Genomic DNA, 20,301 nt, shown 5'->3' on the forward strand with positions numbered 1-20,301 from the left:
TCTCAACTACCTTCAAACACCGTCCCACTGGAGTCTGTAAATCGTCCCACCAGCATCCTCCCAGCGCAAGTCACATCAGACTTGATCTGTATGTTCCGTGTGAGGAGTCCAACCTCTGCAGCCAAAGGGATGCGTCTACCATCTTCTGTGTCATGGAAATGCCCTGGAGAGTTTCAAGAAACAAAATGTGATAAGTGTCTATCATACCTATAAACCAGTGCTTTGAGGGACATAAAGCCTGACAGCTTATGCACAGCTTCTCTGTAGAATCTGCACTGACATTCAGGTGTGTTTTTCCTCCAGCACTATCTACATGCATCAACACAAAACCAGAAAGGCCACCTGACCATCAAATATTCACCATGCACTTGTATTTTACCAACATATTTCATTTTTAGAAAAAGGAGGTGCTAAATCTTTTCCCTGCGGTGTGCAGCTGCCAAATCAATGAACAGATTCACGCTTCATTTTTTCTAAGCTATATGTGCTGGAGTTAGTTATTCTTCAGTACACTGCAGAGTTGATCTCCATGAATTCTTGTTAGGATCAGACCAATGGCAATGCTAAAAACCAATTTGCTAAGGAGTTTTGGTTGTGTGTGTTTTCTAAATAAAGTCTTTCTAAATGAGGCTTTTGAGAGAGTTTATGCAGATGTCTAGCGTGGAATTAATCTCAGGTGACTTTAGATATCTACAGATATGATTTAGTTATCCAAACTGGTTTTATGTACAATGGAGAGCAATTCTCAAGTGCAATTTGTTATCTATTTTATACGTCTGCTTTAGGGGGCGATGAAATACAGGTGAGCAGTATGTATTTTTCTGCTTTGATTATCAAGGGCTCTGAGAGTGACTAGCTCACGTGTGAACATTTACTGCAGATATTTACATTTGCCCAAGTGAATCCCAGTATTTACATAGCTCTTAATTCTCCCATAAGTCTTTTTTTTTCCACCTATATCTAACAACTGCTGCAGTACTCAATGTGTATGCAAACATTTAATCTCAAGATAGATTTTTATATCTACATTAGCTAAGAAAATAAGTTAAGAACCATTCTCTGGCCCCAAGACTGACTGGCAGGTTTCTTCCTTCCCTGCAAAATAGAAAGACCATGCATAAACTATTGGAAATGGGCTCTAGATGTGCTATCTTTTGAACTGCATTTTTTTTTTTAAACGCAGTTTTCACACAAAACTATACCATGGAGGCTACTATTGATTAACGCTACGGATAATCACAGAACAGGGTTCAGTTCCAAGTAAAGCTTTGTTTACTAACACAAGTATAGCCATTTAAAACACAATATTTCTGAGCCTTTTTATTAATCATACCAACTTCTGTGCCTACTAGTTTGAATAAAGACCAAATTAAAAAAATATTGCTATGCACAGGAAAAATCCTGGTTTTGGAGCTTCAGAATTTGACTTGTTATTAAAATTCTTTTTAAAAAAAAAAAAAATTAAATAGATGGTAATAAATTTACCTTATACTCTGAAATAAAAGTAAAGAAATTATCAACAATACATCACTTTTTCCATTTAAATGCAGATCCTGTGTAATCTACAGAGGAAATAGAGCTATATACAGATTTTATGTTTGTTTACATATTGGATCACAAATAAACACATTAGTTTCATGCCATAGAATTAATAAAAGTTTGTACTTTAAACTCTATTAATCTAATTACTTTGAAATTTGAAAAAAAAAAAAAAAATCAGTTTTTGACACACCACAGAAACAGTGCAAATGGCCTAAAAAAATCTGCTCTTTTTTTTTTCCTTTAAAATTTCAGTTACTTTTTCTCTCTGTTAACCAGTTCTACTTAAGACATGAAACATACAGAAGTTTTCCAAAAGTATTCAGCACTGAATTAATTCTATTTCCAGAAATTCATGTTAGAATCAGCTATTCTATGCAATGCTGAGAATGATGTCTTCAGTACCAAAACACCAAGAAAAAAGCATAGGGAGAAAGAAATGAAGATATGCCAATAAAGTAGAACTGATCTTGGTGAGATATGAAATGGAAGGTCAATGCTTCGGAAAAAAACTGTCTCAAATGGAAAGACAGATTCTTTACCAATATGTCTGTGCAGAAGGCGCTCATGAATCCTTATGCTATGACCATTGACTTCTTTCAGTGTAACTACTTCAGCTTGGTGGGCTTCATAGGAGGAAGAGCTGATCACAACATCTCCACTGTGATTCCAATCTACTTCTTCCCTCACAAAAATCCTGTAATGCCAAGATATTAAATCAATGTCATTACGTTTATGAGAGTTGCACTTACAGATTTCCTAAAAAATTAACAACAGTTTTGCCTAGGCAGATCTCAGAAAGAATCCACAGGCTACGCTCTAGGAAAAACCCCTTTAAGGCTTTCTGCAAAAACAGATGTCTAAAATATGTGGGAGGAAATTAATCCTGAAACATCTATTTCACACCACTGACTAATAAGGTAATACAGTTCCAGTAAAGAGTTGCAGAGCTCAAGTTGCCTACCAAAGACATGTCAGACCATTTTCGGTGCCACGAATACCTTATATAGTCAGTTTTGGACTTAGACAACAATATGTAGGTGTCCATGTGTAGGGGTGTGTGTGTGCACTTGGCATTCAAACTTCCACTATAGTTGATCAGTACAGTCGGTAGTGGGCAGAATGCAATTCAGCTCTCTGAACTGGCACATAGAGCAGGATTTGATTCCTTAGACAAGAGCACCTCTTGCTATCTGAGATGTTCCAGGATATCTAAGATCTGATAGGACTTGTTCATGGAGCATTCCTGGAGACACAGGTGGAAGCCATGGATGGGACTCAAAGGCATCTCATATGAGCCCAAAGGCACCTCAGATGAGTCTAAAACCTATGTTTAGATACATGAATCCTGCCCTTGGTACCTGAATAGCCCTCTAGGCTCCAGCACCTAGAACTCTGCTGACTCTAATGGGAGCTTAAGTACTTTTTTAAACATTAAAAAGACACCTACATTTATCTGTTTAATCCTGAACAGAAGGTGCCCCTTTGCATTCAAAGTCATATTTGTAGCTCAGGATTTTTTTTAGCTTCACATAGAGAAAATAAAAGCATTTAGTGAAAGCAAAATGGATAATGATCAGTGTTTATATATATTTGATGAACGCCTTTGCAGGTGTGACTGGTGCTGGCCAGGTGATGATCTATATTCCTCTGGTAATTGTTGAGAAAACAGGCGACTGAACGAATTCAGAGAATGCCTCATCATGCAGTCAAGAGTGACAGAAGTGCAGAGAGGAAGGAAAGTCCTAAAGGGATGTAACTAGTGAGCTATGTTGCCAAGTTTTCCTAGTGTCTCCTCTCTCAGTTTTTTTCAAAGATGAGTTAGGCTCAGGATGGATGCTTTTAGTTTTCAGCACCTGTGAACATTCATTAGAGAAGTCTACCAAAATTTTGATTTTTTTTGCTTAGATGAAGCACTGAATATCTTCTGAAATGGCAGGAGAGTGCTAGAACGACTGAAAACTATGTATTGTTCAAGGTTAAATGCACTGGCAAAGAGGAAGCAAAACCACATTGAGGAAGAGTAATTGTGACATATATTCGGGATTTTTGACAGTTCACATGCAACCCATACTAGAAGTTGAATCTTAAGCCCGTTCCCAGGCATACACTCCAATAACAATTTATGTCTTGCAGACCCAAATTTAACTTTTTTGACTCTTGCATTTCAAAGTCTAATAAGAGGAATCAGTAAACAAATGAAAATATGGTCTGTAATATACACCATCTAAGATACTAATCCATTGAAATACTAATTAAGGTTTTCGCTGTAAGTACTTTTTTTTCTTCTCCTTCTTTTTGAAAGCATAAGTCCTTCCCTAACTCATGTGCTGATTCATGATGGAAAATATATGGAGCAGCTTCTCTCAGTCAATAAAAAAGCCACTTCCTTCAGCTTTCATATTCTAGCACTGACTTGCTTATTTCCTGTATCTAACCACATTAACTCTTAGCTTGCTCTTAGTAAACCTTTCATGATAAATAACTTCGGGGTTTTTTGCTTTTTCTTTCTTTTAACAATGGAAACAATTTTTTCTGAGATATTTAAGGTGGATGAATAAACTCCAAATACTTGTATCTTAACACTTCACGATATTTCACATAAAACATCTGGGCAGCAGACCAATACTAGCCTGGATCCCTTTCATCCAAGTATTTCACTGGCATGCTTCAGTCAAGAATCTGTTTACTCTGAACTCCCATCCTAATCAGGGAAAGAGAAGAATTTCCAGAGGGTGATTCTAATGTTGCATGGTTTGAATCCACATCTGGAAGTATCTGTCTTTCCATTGACTGTACAGCAATCCTAAACAATTAATCTACACTAGACACTCAACTGTGTGAGACCCAAAACCAGACAAATCCTACTGGTAAGGTCTTTGTACTTCCATTGCCATCTTTACAATGAGTTTCCAAATAATTCCCTAAATGCTGATATTTCACCTCTATCCAGATAGAAACTCTTCCAATGAGTTTTTGCTAGGCCTGACTAACAGAATTTTTTTCTTGAATACACATACTTCAGTTTAAAAAGAAGCACTTGAAAGAATTAGACCAAAAGGCAATACCAATTTTGTGTAACAGAATCAAGGATGAGAGCTCCAGAGAGGGCAAGGTAGGTGCCCACCCCACCCCAACTAATGGTCGGTGCACGTACAGAGCAGAAGCAGACATGTTCTCTGGTTCAGATGAAAAGTTTGAACTCCAGGCCATATATACCTGTTCACTTAACATCTATGGCAAGTCTACTTAACGTGCCTTAGGTGATGGTTTTGGCTAAGCCTTCAGACTGAATTCATGGGTAAGTGATGATGAAGATGAATCTGCTGCAGGGACTGTGAAAGCTTATGGATGGACAGCATCAGGGAAGAGAAAAAGTAGCATTTCAAAGCTATTTTTGCCAAGGTTAAGTGAAAATGTGTCTATACCTCGGAAGACTCACATCCCAGACAGAAACCTTACTCTTCAGGCTATGCAGGCAGCCTTATATTCTTTGAGCTAATTGACATTAATTATATACACCAGAAAGATTGACTCTAATAGGAGCAATTAATATGTTCACTCCAGAAAACAATTGGTAAAGGACTGATCTAAGATGCTGAAGAACATGATTTGTATGGGGAAGGGGAGTTGGGAAGGGGAGTTGGGAAGGGGAGTGGGAAGGGGAGGGGAGGGGAGGGGAGGGGAGGGGAGGGGAGGGAAGGGAAGGGAAGGGAAGGGAAGGGAAGGGAAGGGAAGGGAAGGGAAGGGAAGGGAAGGGAAGGGAAGGGAAGGGAAGGGAAGGGAAGGGAAGGGAAGGGAAGGGAAGGGAAGGGAAGGGAAGGGGAGGGGAGGGGAGGGGAGGGGAGGGGAGGGGAGGGGAGGGGAGGGGAGGGGAGGGGAGGGAAGGGAAGGGAAGGGAAGGGAAGGGAAGGGAAGGGAAGGGAAGGGAAGGGAAGGGAAGGGAAGGGAAGGGAAGGGAAGGGAAGGGAAGGGAAGGGAAGGGAAGGGAAGGGAAGGGAAGGGAAGGGAAGGGAAGGGAAGGGAAGGGAAGGGAAGGGAAGGGAAGGGAAGGGAAGGGAAGGGAAGGGAAGGGAAGGGAAGGGAAGGGAAGGAGGGAAGGGGGGAAGGGAGGGAGGAAGGGAGGAAGGGAGGAAGGGAGGAAGGGAGGAAGGGAGGAAGGGAGGGAGGGAGGGAGGGAGGAAGGAAGGAAGGAAGGAAGGAAGGAAGGAAGGAAGGAAGGAAGGAAGGAAGGAAGGAAGGAAGGAAGGAAGGAAGGAAGGAAGGAAGGAAGGAAGGAAGGAAGGAAGGCTGGCTCAGCTTTGTTGTTCAGAATTAAAATTAATCTAAAAATAGTATCATTTTCTTGCAAGATGTAACATAGTTGTTCTTTTTCTACCTAGACATAGTTTAAACAGAGCCTGTCACAAAGGAAAAGAGTAATACAACTCATAGGAACATTAATACAAGTCATAGGAACAGGAGCCAAAACTTAATATTTGGAGGCATATTTGGGCAAAATACCACCTTTCATTGCCAGGATCAACGTTAGTTCCCAGATGTGTCCAAGATGTCTTAGGATATGCACTATAAATTTGGACTTGTCCATAAACCCCTGGAAAAAACAGAAGCAGGTGTTCAAAGGTTAGGGGAAAGAGAGACTTGAGAAGAACTGAACCAATAAATAAATACAGGGAAATCTTTATATTTATTAAAGAATGTGACTATATTTTATGAAAAGTGTAAGAACAACACATAGCCTCCACTTGCAATACAAAGGGAACTAGAAATAAATCATTAATAAAGTAAAATGACCATCACATGTAAACACAAGAAAGGGGATGGTACCATAGAAGTCTCATTATCTCAAACTGGAATTGCAGGCAAAGGTATCTACCTTAAAAAATAAATCTACCCAAGTAAACAAATTAAGTAAAAACTCCAGGAGTGAACAATGCAAAAAAAATTGCTCAGCTATTATTTATTTTTCTGATCTGTGAAAAAAATCACTATTTCTTTCCAGAAAGGCGATCCAAAAGCAGCACAAAAAGCCAAAATATAGGAACTATTCATATAGATGACATGTTCCAAGAAGATTACATTTGAAGCATGAAAAAAATTCTGAATTCCTGTATTGAAATGTTTTGTTTCAATTTGTTGACCTGATCTGAAACCTTTCAGTTTGAGTAAGTTTAACATTTGTTCTGAATCTCTTATAGTGACAGATTGTTTCAGAGGAGTTGTTCTTCAAGTATTTAGTGAACCCATTTTACTGCTTGGGTTAATCTCCTCCATGGACAACTTTTTCCATGACATATTGTGCCATTATAGTCCAAAAGCAGACTGCAGCAAGCATTGGTAATGCAACCCTGATTATCCCACCAAGACAGACATTCAGAAAAACTTCCATGATCTTGCATTTGCTGTGGTTTAAGAGGATAGGGTGAACAGTTGTGAAGTCTCATTTGATCTGTGATAGAGTGCTAAACTGCAGCAATGCATCTGTCTTTCTTTTCTAGCCCCTAAAATCACAGGAAGTCAAATTGCTAGCTCTTGCTATACTTCAACTCCTAAGTAATTTAGACTTAAAAAACCCCTCAGAATCCATTTCCTCTGACAATTAGGTTTCTGTCTTGTCTTCCAAACATTCCACTTAGCTATTTGCTAGAAGTTTGTAATTACTTGGTCAATGTGTGCAATAGTTTCTCAATGTCACTATCAATCAGAAACAAATTGGGTTTTTTTGTTTGTTTGTTTGTTTCTCTGAATTTCTTTAATATTCTACAAATACTGATCCAGGCAATTTCTTTTGATAGTAGTTTGAATTTCTATTGTCTTTACAAAAGTTCAGCAATAAACAAAGTCTTGTAATACTCAAGTATTGTTTAAAATATATTTTAAAACATAAAAAAATAGAAAACATTTAAAAAAGAGAAAACTGAAAAGTCAACATTTCTTTAACCATAATTATATGAGGACATGTATAAGTTAACATAAACCTTCTTTTGTCCATCATTCTATGGGTCCAAATGCTTGGAAATATTTAATATGTGTATTTGGATCCATCTAGAAATTCATCTCACTTAAGTCAGGCATTTAAAAATAGTGATACGAGTTTAAGTTCATCATCTTAGCCTGGAAACTTGAGGGCAATTTGTTTCATCCTAGGAGAGACCAAAGATAACTGAGACCAAATACCCTATGGCAATGTGCATTTCTCTCCACTCAAAAAGGTCATCTTAGTTTTAATACCTTCAACTTTGACAAATACCTTTTACAAATCTCAAGTCTAGAACCAAGACAAACCCTTGTATATGTGTATAAGTCCTTTGAAGTCCTCTCTAGTTTCTCATATAAAGACTTCAGGATTTGATCTGATTAGTTGCTCACTTCTGTCAAATTTTACCTAAACAAAATCTCCACAGAAAATCCATGAATTGGCCTGGTGAAAGTTAAAAATTTTAGCTCAGAAAATATATGTAACTTTGTTAGATGTTTTCCTGTATGATACAATAACAGCCTCAACAACATGGTTTCCTATGAAAAAGTGAACTCATTTTTCATACCAATACTCCCTGGGTGGACATTTATTTCTTCCAGACGATCACAGTAAATCCCTTCAGATGCCCGAAGAAGGACCAGCAGCTTTAAATCCCTTTCTAGGGGATGTTGGAAAGAACCTGCAATAAAAATAAAACAACAACAACCCACCACAGAGGTATCAGTGGCTTTTGTAATGCTGAACTTGAGAAGGAACTGGGGTGTGTGAATCCAGATTTAAAAGTCTAAATGGCTGAACTAGTGTTTCCCTTATTAGCCCATTTTTGCCTTTCTGCTCCTTTACAATTTCACCATTTTCCAGGTAATCATGAGTTCTGCAGCCAGGATGGGTAAAATAGACTTTCAGACCAATGGAAAGATTGAGGGAAAAGAGTAGTGGAAAAGAAAATGCCCAAGAAGTTTTGGTGTGTGTGATGGTGCTCTTATCTTGTGGTAATAAGTCTGTACAGTAAACTGTATTCCAACTGTGACTTCATTTATTTCACCAAGGGTAGTTTATAGTTTCAGAAGAAAATGGCCCAGCACTAAACAGATACTAAGGAGGAAAAAGTAGGACAGTTTTTGCCCTGGAGAAATGTATGAGGAGTCCAGTAAAAGAGTTCGGCGTTCCTTTAAAATTAGAGATTAAATCAATTATGCAACAGAAAAATGCAGCAGATGTAGAACTAAAAAATATATACATATCTGTACAAAATTAGCTGGCCTGTCATGTTCTTTTTATACTTAAAAATTACTAGTTTGGAAAAGAGAGTTGATTTTGTATCCTAAAGAAACATTCCTCTTTGAGAGTATTTTTTAATTAAGTGAAATGAATAAATTCATTGTCCCCCACCAGTGTCTGACTGGTATCTGTGGATATTTAAATTATTTGTACAGCTTTTAACTGGGTAAAAGACAAACAGTACAAGACTTGCATGCTCCCCATCTAATATACATCACACCAGTGAGCTCGTATCTTCTCTGGGGACATGGAGGGAATTTGATTTTACAGTGTCCATCGTCCATCCAAACCATCTTTGACTTGTTTAACTCAATAACTGTTGTTTGAACAGAAGAAAACCAGGACTAGGGCTGTAACCAAATACTACTTTCACAAAGCAAAACTAGTGATAAGCACTTTCGCCACTGATGCACTAGGTTAGACATATATCCACCTACAGCAGCGGAAGAGTTAAGTAGACATCTGTGTGTATTTTTGTACGCAGAGTGATTGTTTTCCTGCTTCACCTTCACAGCAAGTTGTGATTTAAAATAGTCAGCCTGAACATACCTTTCCCAATCCTCAGGTCAACCTTACCCCCTGGGATAAAGTTATTGCACTGAAGACCAAAGAGAGAATCAACAAAAATGTTTGGAGGCCTTTATATTGATCTTACAATGTTATTCACAATTACCATTACCTAATCATGATTATGTCCCCTTAAAGTAGGGGATTATTATTAATTATCATTATGGATTACTGTTGGTGTTATTATTGGTGCTATTATTCTACTCCTGTTCACAAAGCATTTACTAATTCTTCTAGTTTAGTCAGTTACAAATAGCTATGTGATATATCCAATTCTCAGCTCAATTTTAAAATAATTTTTAACTAGGCTTCTAGGCTTAAAAATCATAGACAAATGCTTGGAAATGGGGATTTTAAAGGCTTGAATTGGAAGGTATCACTCCTTTAAGAAAATTACATCTACATTTGGCTAAAATTTGTGAATTTTAATCCTAAAGAGCGTGACAATACGTTAAAGAATGTTACCCTTGTTAAAGGAAAAACACACAAAATAAAAATATAATCAGACTGAGAAACAAAGAAGTTATAATAAAACTATTCATAATAACTTATCACCATATTAAATCCTCAGAAAAGAAATCAAGAAATGGGAAGCATAATGTTCACAGAAATTCTTCAGTGGCTGGAAACTGTAAATAGTATATGACACAAAAGAACACAGGATATATCTTTGAGTAGAAAAATTAGATTTGTTTTAAGTCTATTTAGAACAAAAATAATTTAATGCTAGCTTATTTCCATTAATAGTTCCATGGTTTTAAATCAATGGATTTCAGTAACTAGAATGCAAGTGCTGCAGAAGAGTTGGCCCAGAAACTCATTGAGCTATTCCGGCAGAATTTTCAGTAATTTTGGGATCACTCACGATGTCTCAGAATGCTTGAAGAAAGCTAATATTGTGCCAATATTTCAAACAAAGATAAAAGTAAGAGCCCCCGGTAATTACAGGCCCATCAACTTGACACTGATTCTAGGGGAAAAATAAATAAAAATGGAATGTCCAACTCTGAACACAATTAATAAATCATTAAAGGTGGATGATATAATTAATGCCAATCAACCTGTTTTATAGAAAAAAAGTCCTGTGAAACTTCCTTGATATCATCTTTTAATGAGATTACAGGTTTAGTTGATAAAGATAATAGCTTTGATATAATATAATTGGCTTCTCCAAGGCACTTGACTTAGTAGCACAAAACTTGCTGATTAACAAACTACAGTGGTTCAACATGAACATGGCACATGTTAATTTACAGGCTGACTGACTAGAACAGGGGCTTTGATGAAAACAGGTCTGGTCTTGCAGGTCATGTGGTGTGCTAATTTTCATCAGTGACCCAAAGTGCTGTGAAGATACTGAAAGCAAGAAGAAAAGATGACACAAATGGGGAAAAAAAAAAATAATTAAAGACATGGGCCAGCAAAGTCAGCAATAATTTGGAAGTGAAGAATTAGGAAAGAAAGAATGTTCAAAATATAAGACACAGGTCTTGAAAAGGTAATGCTCTCTGTGTGAATGGATGAAGAATGAAGGAAAACAAAGGGAAAAGATGAGTAAGGTCTGACATATGCACTTTGGCTTATTCTAAATACAGCCCTACAGAATGGCTCATGAAAATGAAGATATGGAAATGGCAGCTACCGCAGCTTACTCATAGGGAAATCCAAAATAGTTAATGCACATAAGTCACTGGGGCTGGATAAGTTTCATCACCTTAAGAAGTAACTGGCACATGAAATCACAGCTCTCGTAATAAGTAGTTTTGTTAAAACTACCAAGCTGTCATGAACACTGGAATCATAACTTCTGAAACACATATGTGAAGGATCTGGGCTTTAAGTGCCTGTCTTTGAACTCTGGAGGTGAAAACTTCACATTACTTGTCTCACTTTATTGTGGTGAACAAGTCCTACATAAGATCACATCAAACTGTCAAATTACCCATTCTGTCCATGGGACGCACAGAAACGGATCCCACTTCACTGGAAGGCTTACCAACTGGATGAACGACCTGGTTGTTCATAAGGTGAGATAATAAGGCACTGCTAGCAGAGAAACAGAAAAAAGGCAATTGCAACCAAAAGCTGGCAGAGCGTCTGGTGAGATGTACAGAAAAGGTGGTGAGGGACTAAAGACAGCGTACGCACAAAATAGGCAGGGTTTCCTCAAATGTGTGTTCTTCCAACTGAAAAGTTTATCAGGAATTTGAAGGGTTTGGTTATCTGTCCAGATACAACACATACCTGCTAGCCTGAGCAGTGCTCCTGAGCAGTGTTTTGTCCACTCTGGATATCTCAGGTATTTCTTCAGTGCAGACACAAGTCAAACTGTTGGTGTGTACACCGCAACCGTGTAATTTCCTATGCTTTCCTGTGCTTTCTGCACAGACACTGCACAGTGGGTTTGTGCCTTCACTGTCTGTCTGATGATAGATGTTACGTCAAATGGCCTCACTGCAAGGTGTGCGACTTTCTAGAAGGGGTATCTAAACCTAAACTTCCAGGGAGTGCTGGCACTGCAATGCATGCCCTACAGAGTGCAAAAAAGCCCCATATATGATAATCCTATGTATAAGAAACAACTTATGCTTCTAATAATATCACCACTAATTACATACTTTCCTGAAAAAGTGTGAGGTCCAGCTGCCTGGATTGCAGCACAGAACTGTTAGCACAATAGTTGCAGCTGGTTCATAATTCTTCATCAGGTCTAACCTCTGGAGACAATAAAACACTACTATGTGAAAATAGGGGGAAAAAAAAAAAAAAAAAGGAGAACAGAAAGAGAGGTGTGTTTTTTGTATCCAGATTTTCACTTATTCTGGACTGTAGCCTGTATCTAGTTTGCTGTTGAGTTTCAAAGGCATTTTCCATTGTTTTCATATTTCAGTTTCATTCCAGATGTTCTTCCTGACAGTTTTCTGTTGTGTTTTTTTCTTTTTCCATAGCAAAACCCATTCAATTCTTTCCTAGAATGGTGAGTGTTTCCTCCCTTCTAGCCTTTCCTTTCTTTACCACATAACACTTTGTAACAGCTGTTGTATATAAGAAAAAGGAAATCTCTGAGATAACAACCCCTCCCTTCCATTGGCAAATAGATTTTGCTAAGTATCTTGCTGTGGCCATCTCTAGTGTTAGTTCTGTGTATCCTGAATCCAAAACTTCTTGGACTCTAGTTACCCAGCTATTTTGAGTATATTGTCACCAGAAAGTCTGAAGAGTTTTTATTCATGGTCAATACACAGCTGGATAGTCACCTAGTGTTGGTTCTCCTTCCTTCAGCTGTTCAGACTGCACTCTGCAAAGAAGCCTGTAAAAACAGCTTGTAACAAGGAAATGTCATATAGGTTGCCTCTTACAGGTGGTGCTGCCAAATAAACAGAAGAGATGAGATGGATAGCTGTGGAGTAAGAATCAGCAGCCAGAATTGAGAGATGAATGTTCATCGAATAAGAAGTGAAACACGTAGGATGGGATTCAGTTGCCTAAATTTAGATGTCTAATGCCATCTGAGTGTCCTAGTGCCCTCCAAATCCACTATGTGAGGTTGGCAGATACAAGACAGGGATCAATGACAGAACAGTGGCTTTTTAAGCAGAAGCTGGAGGCCAGATAGGAAACCTGAGGGTGCCCAATGTGATACAAACACAGTTAGACAACTGAACCATGTTTCCAGGGAGATTCATTCACCTACATCTAGGTTTCTTAATGGAGATGTTTCCACTTTCTCTGGCTGTCTGAGCTAGCAAAGATCAGACAACACAGCACAGACTGTAACTGCACTAGATACCTCTGTCAGCCAGTCCCACTGTGCAGTGGCTCTGCTGACTGTATTGACTAACTCTCTACTGAAACAGCCAGCTCACATGTTGATGTCCACATGTTATGGCTAAATATGCCTATGTGAACCCAATCCTTTCCCTAGACGGTACGATCACTCGGTGGATAAGGAATTGGCTGGATGGTCACACTCAAAGAGTTGTGGTCAACAGCTTGACGTCCAAGTGGAGAGCAGTGATGAGCAGTGTTCGTCAGGAGTTTGTGTTGGGACCGACGCTGTTTAACACGGTGCTGTTGGAGACATGAACAGGAGGATTGAATGCACCCTCAGCAAGTTTTCTGATGACACCAAGCTGTGTGGTGTGGTCAAGATGCTGGAGGGAAGGGATGTCATCCAGAGGGACCTGGACAGGCTGGAGAGGTGGGCCTGTGCAAACCTCATGAAGTTCAACAAGGTCAAGTACAAGGTCCTGCACATGGGTCAGGGCAATCCCAAGCACAAATACAGACTGGGTGATGAGTGGATTGAGAGCAGCCCTGAGGAGAAGGATTTGGGGGCTTTAGTGGATGGAAAACTGACTTTGAGCCAACAATGTGCACTCGCAGCCCAGAAAGCCAACTGTGTCCTGGGCTGCATCAAGAGAAGTGTGGCCAGCAGGTTGAGGAAGGGGATTCTCCCCTTCTACTCTACTCTCGTGAGATCCCACCTGCAGTGCTGTGTCCAGCTCTGGGGGCACCAACATAAGAAGGACATGGATCTTCTCGGGCAGGTTCAAAGGAGGCCATGAAGATGATCAGGGGGCTGGAGCACCTCCCCTGTGAGGACAGGCTGAGAGAGTTGGGGGTGTTCAGCCTGGAGAAGAGAAGGCTCCGGGGAGAACGTATAGTAGCCTCCCAGTACCTGAGGGGGCCTACAAGAAAGCTAGAGAGGGACTTTTTACAAGTGATGTAGTGATAGGACAAGAGGCTTTAAACTGAAAGACAGTAGATTTAGATTAGATGTAAGGAAGAAGTTCTTTACTATGAGGGTAGTGAGACACTGGCACAGGTTGCTCAGAGAAGCTGTGGCTATCTCCTCCCTGGAAGGGTTCAAGGCCAGGCTGGATGGGACTTTGAGCAACCTGGGCTAGTGGAAGGTGTCCCTGCCCGTGACAGGGGTGTGGGACTAAATGATCTTTGAGGTCCCTTCCAACCCAAACCATTCTGTGATTCTATGATCAGTTAAAGGAAACTAAATGGCTTGGAAAGGGTAAAAGCCAAACAGACAAAGGCTGAGAGATTAATTGAAGGGGATGCAGATGGTGCAATGAACTTTTCAAACCACTTTTTATGTGATCAGGGATGAAAAATTGCTCTCCATACATCAACAGCATTCCATTTTCATGCAATTTGAATAGTTGTGCAGGAATGTTATGTTACTGCAAGATGGAACTCAGCTCATAGCTAAAGATGGGAGCTACACAATAGAGGTACTGGAGAAGTTTGAAAAGATAGTCAATTGGTGAAACTCACTTGTGCCCTAATTGTTGTTATAAGACTGAGAAATTATCATCACTAACACATGTCCATTTCATGAACTACAGTGATTACCCCCTGGGATGTCAATATGGGGGTTCTTACTAGTACTGAAAAGAAGGGGAGTGAATGTATTAGAGCTCTTACCACAAGCACGATAAGAGACATCAGAAATGTCTGGGGTTTCATCTCCAGACAATCAAGCCATGAGCTAATGATGACCTTAGGCATCTTGCCTCAAATGAGTGACATGACTGACAAGCAGCCATCATGAGATATGCAAAAATAAGAATGTGACAAGCTGAGACTAAAAAGAGAAATCCTATCGGATAATTACTTGGCGAGTTCTACTCTAAAAAGCAAAAATAGCCTGCCAGCAAAGAGCAGCTCAGTACAGTGGAGTTCAGGATGAGTCCAAAGGATCAATTTGTGCAAAACGAACCAGCATTTTCTGCAGCCTTATCAGGAGCTGAGGGCTTTGTTCAGCAGTGGAACAGGGCGCTTTCTGCACATACCATCTGTGTTTTAATGCTGACTTATGAGTTAAAACGAATGGAAACATCCCAGCCAAGAACCGAAAAAAAACCTCTGAGATGTTGAGCTCAACATTTCTTTTCTTATACTGACACAGGTGTGCTAATGATATATAGCAAATTGCTTAATCTCTCTGAACCACAAATTCTCCTCTATAAACTGGAAAAAATAGCTATTTTTTTTACAGCATGGCAACACAGGGAGGTAGAAATAAATGGTGTTCCTAAAATGATATTGCAAATATTACCATCAAAGAAGAGACTTTGAAATTTTACATGAAAAAGAGAAGCTCCTTATCTGGGAACTAGGACTACTAGAGCAGAAGTAATCAGAAAGTCTCTTGGGGTCCAACAACACTGAAGGGCTAGAAACACCGGAGAAATTACTGTAGGAATAGATCCACACATTTTACTTCTGGGTTGTCCAAGGGCTCTGACAGAATCCTTGCAACTCTTTACAGATCTTCAGTCATCTCACATCTCCCAGTGATTCTGTTGACCATAATTCACACTGGATTGTGATCATACATTGATGAGGAAAGCGATGTCAGACCCTGCAGGATCAAAGGTGTCCCAAGAATTCTGATCTCATAACTATCACTGTATTTTCTCATCCCAGTCTCCCTGTAAATGATTGTTTCAATAAAATTAATTAAATTCTTGTTGATGTTTCAGAAACAACAATTTTACAGTGATTTTTTTTTTCCTTTGTTATATATTTCTCATCATCACTCAGTTCCTATATACTTATAGTCTTGCTTTAATCATCTAACTTTGTTTTTTCTCTACACATAAGATGCCAAGTGCTCTGAAGGACACCAAAATTCCTGTAAGATTTGTTTCTAGAACTTATCATTGTTCCCTAGCAGTTTAAGTGAACAAAATACTCAGGCTCTACCAGAAAGTCTTTGGCCCAGGCCACTGAACTAGAAGCAGCATCATGTGACCAAAGATTGTTATGCTGAAAACAGGGCATGGAGAAGTTATACAACAGGGAGGACCTGGGGATTTAGCTCACATGATGTCAACCCCAGATCCTGCTCAAGCAATGCTGAATGCTGATGTCCACATCTATTAAATCTGTTTACTAAACTGTCTCATTATCCATTTTGTGTCAGGATTTCTTTAGGGTGTGGTAGAATTGGACAGATGGGCTTCAAAACCTTCCTTCAGGCAAGGAACAGTCAGGATCAGACAGATGGGCTCCAAGAAGTTACCTTTAGGCCTTGAACACATGGGAAGAGAAAGAGGAAGGGAAAAAAGCATGCACTCCCAGTTTTATAAGCAAGTATAGAGGCCAGTATAAGATGTAGGAAACTTGCAGAGTCTCTACCTACCTATCATCTCACAGCTGAAACAAGAGCAAGGGTAGCTCTCCAGAAGATGCTGGACTATGATTCAACAGCTGCAAATACCTGTTTGGCTTTTAATACCATTACTGCTCACAGATGTGCTGGAGGGGAATTTGTGCAGCAAAGAAATGCCTCAATGTCTTTTTTAATAAGTGTTTTTAGCAATGAACACATGCTTTTTCTTAAAACCAATATGAAACCATATTTAAACTACAAAAGAGTGTAAGTAAGAAATGACTGAGACTTTTTTAAGTGTATATATATATATATATTAACCTCCCAGATTAGGCTTTCAAACCTCTTATTCCAAAGGAACACACCAGACAGCGAAATGACTCTTTTGGCCAGTACTGTATTAACTAAACTGTCCCTCGAGATTAACAACAAACAAATATCGGAGCAGACTTCCTCAGGAGGTGATTACACAAACAAATTCTCTTTTTAAAGTTCATGAAACCAATCTTGAGAAAGGTCAAACAGTGATCAACAATGTGATCCCAGCGTCCTAAGGATTCCTGCAAGTAAATACAATGCCTGGCTTTAGGAGCCTTGATATTTAAAGGGAGTTATGCGAGTAATTACTTCTGTGTGGAAAAACACCAATCCTGTCCACTGCAAATAGTGTGAAACAGCCCCAGTGACATTGGGGACTCTGAAACCACTAAAATTAGGGGCAAGATGGTACCTCCCTGAAGTCCTGGTGCTCATCTGTACAGAGGGATGAGAGGAACAAATGTGCTGAATTCAGCAGTGCCAGTTTCATGCCACAGCAGGATTTCCAGGCACTCTGGGGATTCTCCGTGACTCTGTTTATGTTGGCTTTAAATAGTTCTGTGTCACCTAGAAAGTGTCTTACTAATGCCCACAGACACCAGGCACTGCCTGAACACTAAGGTAGATCCTGCCCTGAGGAATTACTGTCTCATAAAGCAACCCCACACGAAGTAGGCAGGACTTTTACACATACTAGATAAAATTTCAGCCATGATGAAATGAAGAGTATTGCCATTAGCTTCAGTGGGGTGAAGACAGCAGTATTTATAATATGTTGCTATTAAATGAATAGGTAATTAGCTCTAGTGGATAATCATCATGTTTAGCACAGATTCTGGGCGTCCACACTGCAGATATCCAGATAGCTATGGGGCATTAGGATGGCCAGCGTGTTTATAGTAACACTGCACAGTCTTCCCACTTTCTCTGTCTATCGGGAGCAGAAATAAACCCCAGGCATCCAGAAGACAGGCTGCTCACTTACCCACTTTCAGCATACCCCCCACCACCACGATACAGGCTGCACTCAGGACATTGCTGGAGTTGCTGGGGAACTCAAGGGTCCCCAGGATGTAGACACCTCTCAGAGGGGGAAGAGCCATATCCACCAGGATGGTCCGGTCTGAGAAACAAAGCAAAGGGTTGTTTAGAATGATGGCAGTCTACCAACACTACATGCTCAGAAGTGTGGCATGGAGGTGAACAATGTTAGCTTTGTTTGAGTTTTGCTTGATTTAGATTGGTTTTGCTTAGAACTACTGAGGTAGGACTTGTGTGTTTGTGCAGCATCCACAACCAGACATTCGTCTATAGCTGAGGGTCCATGGCGTGGCTGTAATCTGATAAATGAATAATAATATCATATTTTTACATGCTTAAGTCTCATCATGGCTTGAAACTTTGAGAATGCGTGTGAAGGGCAACAAGTTAGAGATATGTTAGTCTCACTAGATGAATCTGGCTCCATTTATTAAAGTAAATCTTGATCATCCAATGCAATGAACCAGGACTAAGTTAAGTTGTGTTCAGACAGCAATTTCCCCTCATGGCATTGAAGAGAACAAGACTGACATAAGTGGAAAAAATGAAGTGTCAAATAGGTGCTTCATGGCACAAAAAACCTGCAAGTCCCCACCTTGTTACCAGCAGTGATCAGGGTGACAAGCTGAAGCCACACACCATAACCTACCTCCCGTGACACCCTGTCACTGCTTTTCCCCCTCTGCAGTTTGGCTTTGCTCTCTCAGGTTTTGTGTATAAAAGCCCACCTCTTCCTTACCAGCCAAGAGGAAAGCTTTGCTTACTCCAACACCATCTGCAGGAAGCCAGACTTCTTCAAATCTGTATTCAGATGACTACTCATTCCCTACTAATAAATCAGTTAACAGTGACCAGGCGAAGCACCATTCCCTCAGATCCTTAAGGACAAAACAAGGAGCATATTTTCACGTTGTGGAACAGTGCGGGGACTGTGGTTGATTACACACAATGGCAGCGTCACTGTTGCCTCCTAAAGCTGCAAGTCTACAGCCTGTGAATCTTTTAAATGCCACTTAAGCTTCCCAAGTGGGACATGAGGAAGGATGTAAATGGTGTATAGTTGAGAGGTAGCCCACTGCTCAGAGGTGAATTCCACCCTCAGGGCCCATGTAATACTTTGATGTCACTGGGAGCTTTTCAGTTGATTGCACTGGAAAACAGTTCAGGCCCTTAAATTGTGGTTTCCATCTCCTTTCACTATTGACAGGAGTAATAGTTTCCAGGTATGGTGCATCTCTGAGTCACTGGATTTCCCTGGAAGAAGGAAAAGCAAGGTATTTCCTTAACATTAAGGTAACACCTCAACAAGGTTCAATGAGATAATCTAATTGTGATTTTCATAGAAATAGCTTGTAGGAAACAAGAATCTTCAACATAATGACAGCTGTGAAATCCTACCCAGAGATTTGTTGTGACTTTCATTGATCTCATATGCATTTATTGCGAGGCACAGATATACAAAACAGAAGAGATTAAGGAACGCACATATTTTCCAGTGGATTTTGACAGAGCAGTGAGAATAGGCTACTTGAAACAGTTTTGGTGTGGAACACAGGAAGAGCCATGAAATGCCTTGGGAAGTGGATCAGCTACTTCACAGTTTTTCTTCTGCCTATAGCCATTAGCAACTGCTTTGGATGAAAACACAAATGACCGTGCAATAGGTAGCACAAGGAAAATCCTTTCGCAAAAACATGTAATTAGGGGCTGACTTAAACTGTTTAACACAAAGGTTTAAGAATTTTTTTCAAGGCCTGTTTGCAGGAAACATAATGAAAACCTACACAAAGTACACTCAGAAGCGGACTGAAAAAAATATGCGTAGGCTGTCTTTAATAATAATGTTTCCTATTTTTTGACTTTTTGGCTTTGCATCTCTGAAATTTTACAGCTTCAAGGGAGAAGAAACATCTGCATGGTCTGGGGTCCTGCATCTGCTTGCAGATTTGCTTGTCTCTTCTACATACATGTTCCTACTCTATCCCTGTTAACTCAATCATCCCACCTCTTCCTTTCCCATTTTTTTTCTTCTTTCTCTCTGGACATCAGCAAGGGACATCCTGAAAGCCCAGGACCTCTGTTCTCAAAGAATACACCAAGTACTGCAGCAACCCATGGTTACTCTGAACACCTCAGCTCAAAAAATATTCCCTACATCCTTGGGCTGAAGTATCTTTCAAGCATGTAAAATTTTCACAGCATTCAGATGCAATAAGTCTCTACAGAGCAAGTGCAATCTTTTTTTTTTCCCCTAAATTGCATACTGTTAGTACTCAATACATTTTTACAGGCATGAAGAAACTCCTGTCTATAATCCCTTTACAGGACAGGTATAGTCCTATGCCCTGCAGAGGCGAGAAGTGAAGGCACAGTATGTGAGGATATGAAACAGAGAAGAGAATAAGGGGAAAGATGTTGTTAAAATGATATCTCTCAGACA

At 39.7% G+C, this 20,301-nt stretch overlaps 1 protein-coding gene across 1 annotated transcript in view; it reads right to left on the bottom strand.

Annotated features, from left to right (window-relative positions):
- The window catches only part of PKHD1 (PKHD1 ciliary IPT domain containing fibrocystin/polyductin), a 271,462-nt gene that overhangs the window by 79,451 nt on the left and 171,710 nt on the right, over nucleotides 1-20,301 (bottom strand). The window contains exons 52-56 of the mRNA XM_074820252.1: nucleotides 17,806-17,943; nucleotides 8,085-8,198; nucleotides 6,046-6,133; nucleotides 2,082-2,236; nucleotides 11-163 (exon numbers count right to left, since the gene is read on the bottom strand). Coding sequence (XP_074676353.1) covers nucleotides 11-163; nucleotides 2,082-2,236; nucleotides 6,046-6,133; nucleotides 8,085-8,198; nucleotides 17,806-17,943 — 648 coding nt within the window. The remainder of the gene's footprint in view (nucleotides 1-10; nucleotides 164-2,081; nucleotides 2,237-6,045; nucleotides 6,134-8,084; nucleotides 8,199-17,805; nucleotides 17,944-20,301) is intronic.

This window comes from Strix aluco, chromosome 3 (genome assembly GCF_031877795.1).
Source record: "Strix aluco isolate bStrAlu1 chromosome 3, bStrAlu1.hap1, whole genome shotgun sequence".
NCBI lineage: Eukaryota > Metazoa > Chordata > Aves > Strigiformes > Strigidae > Strix > Strix aluco.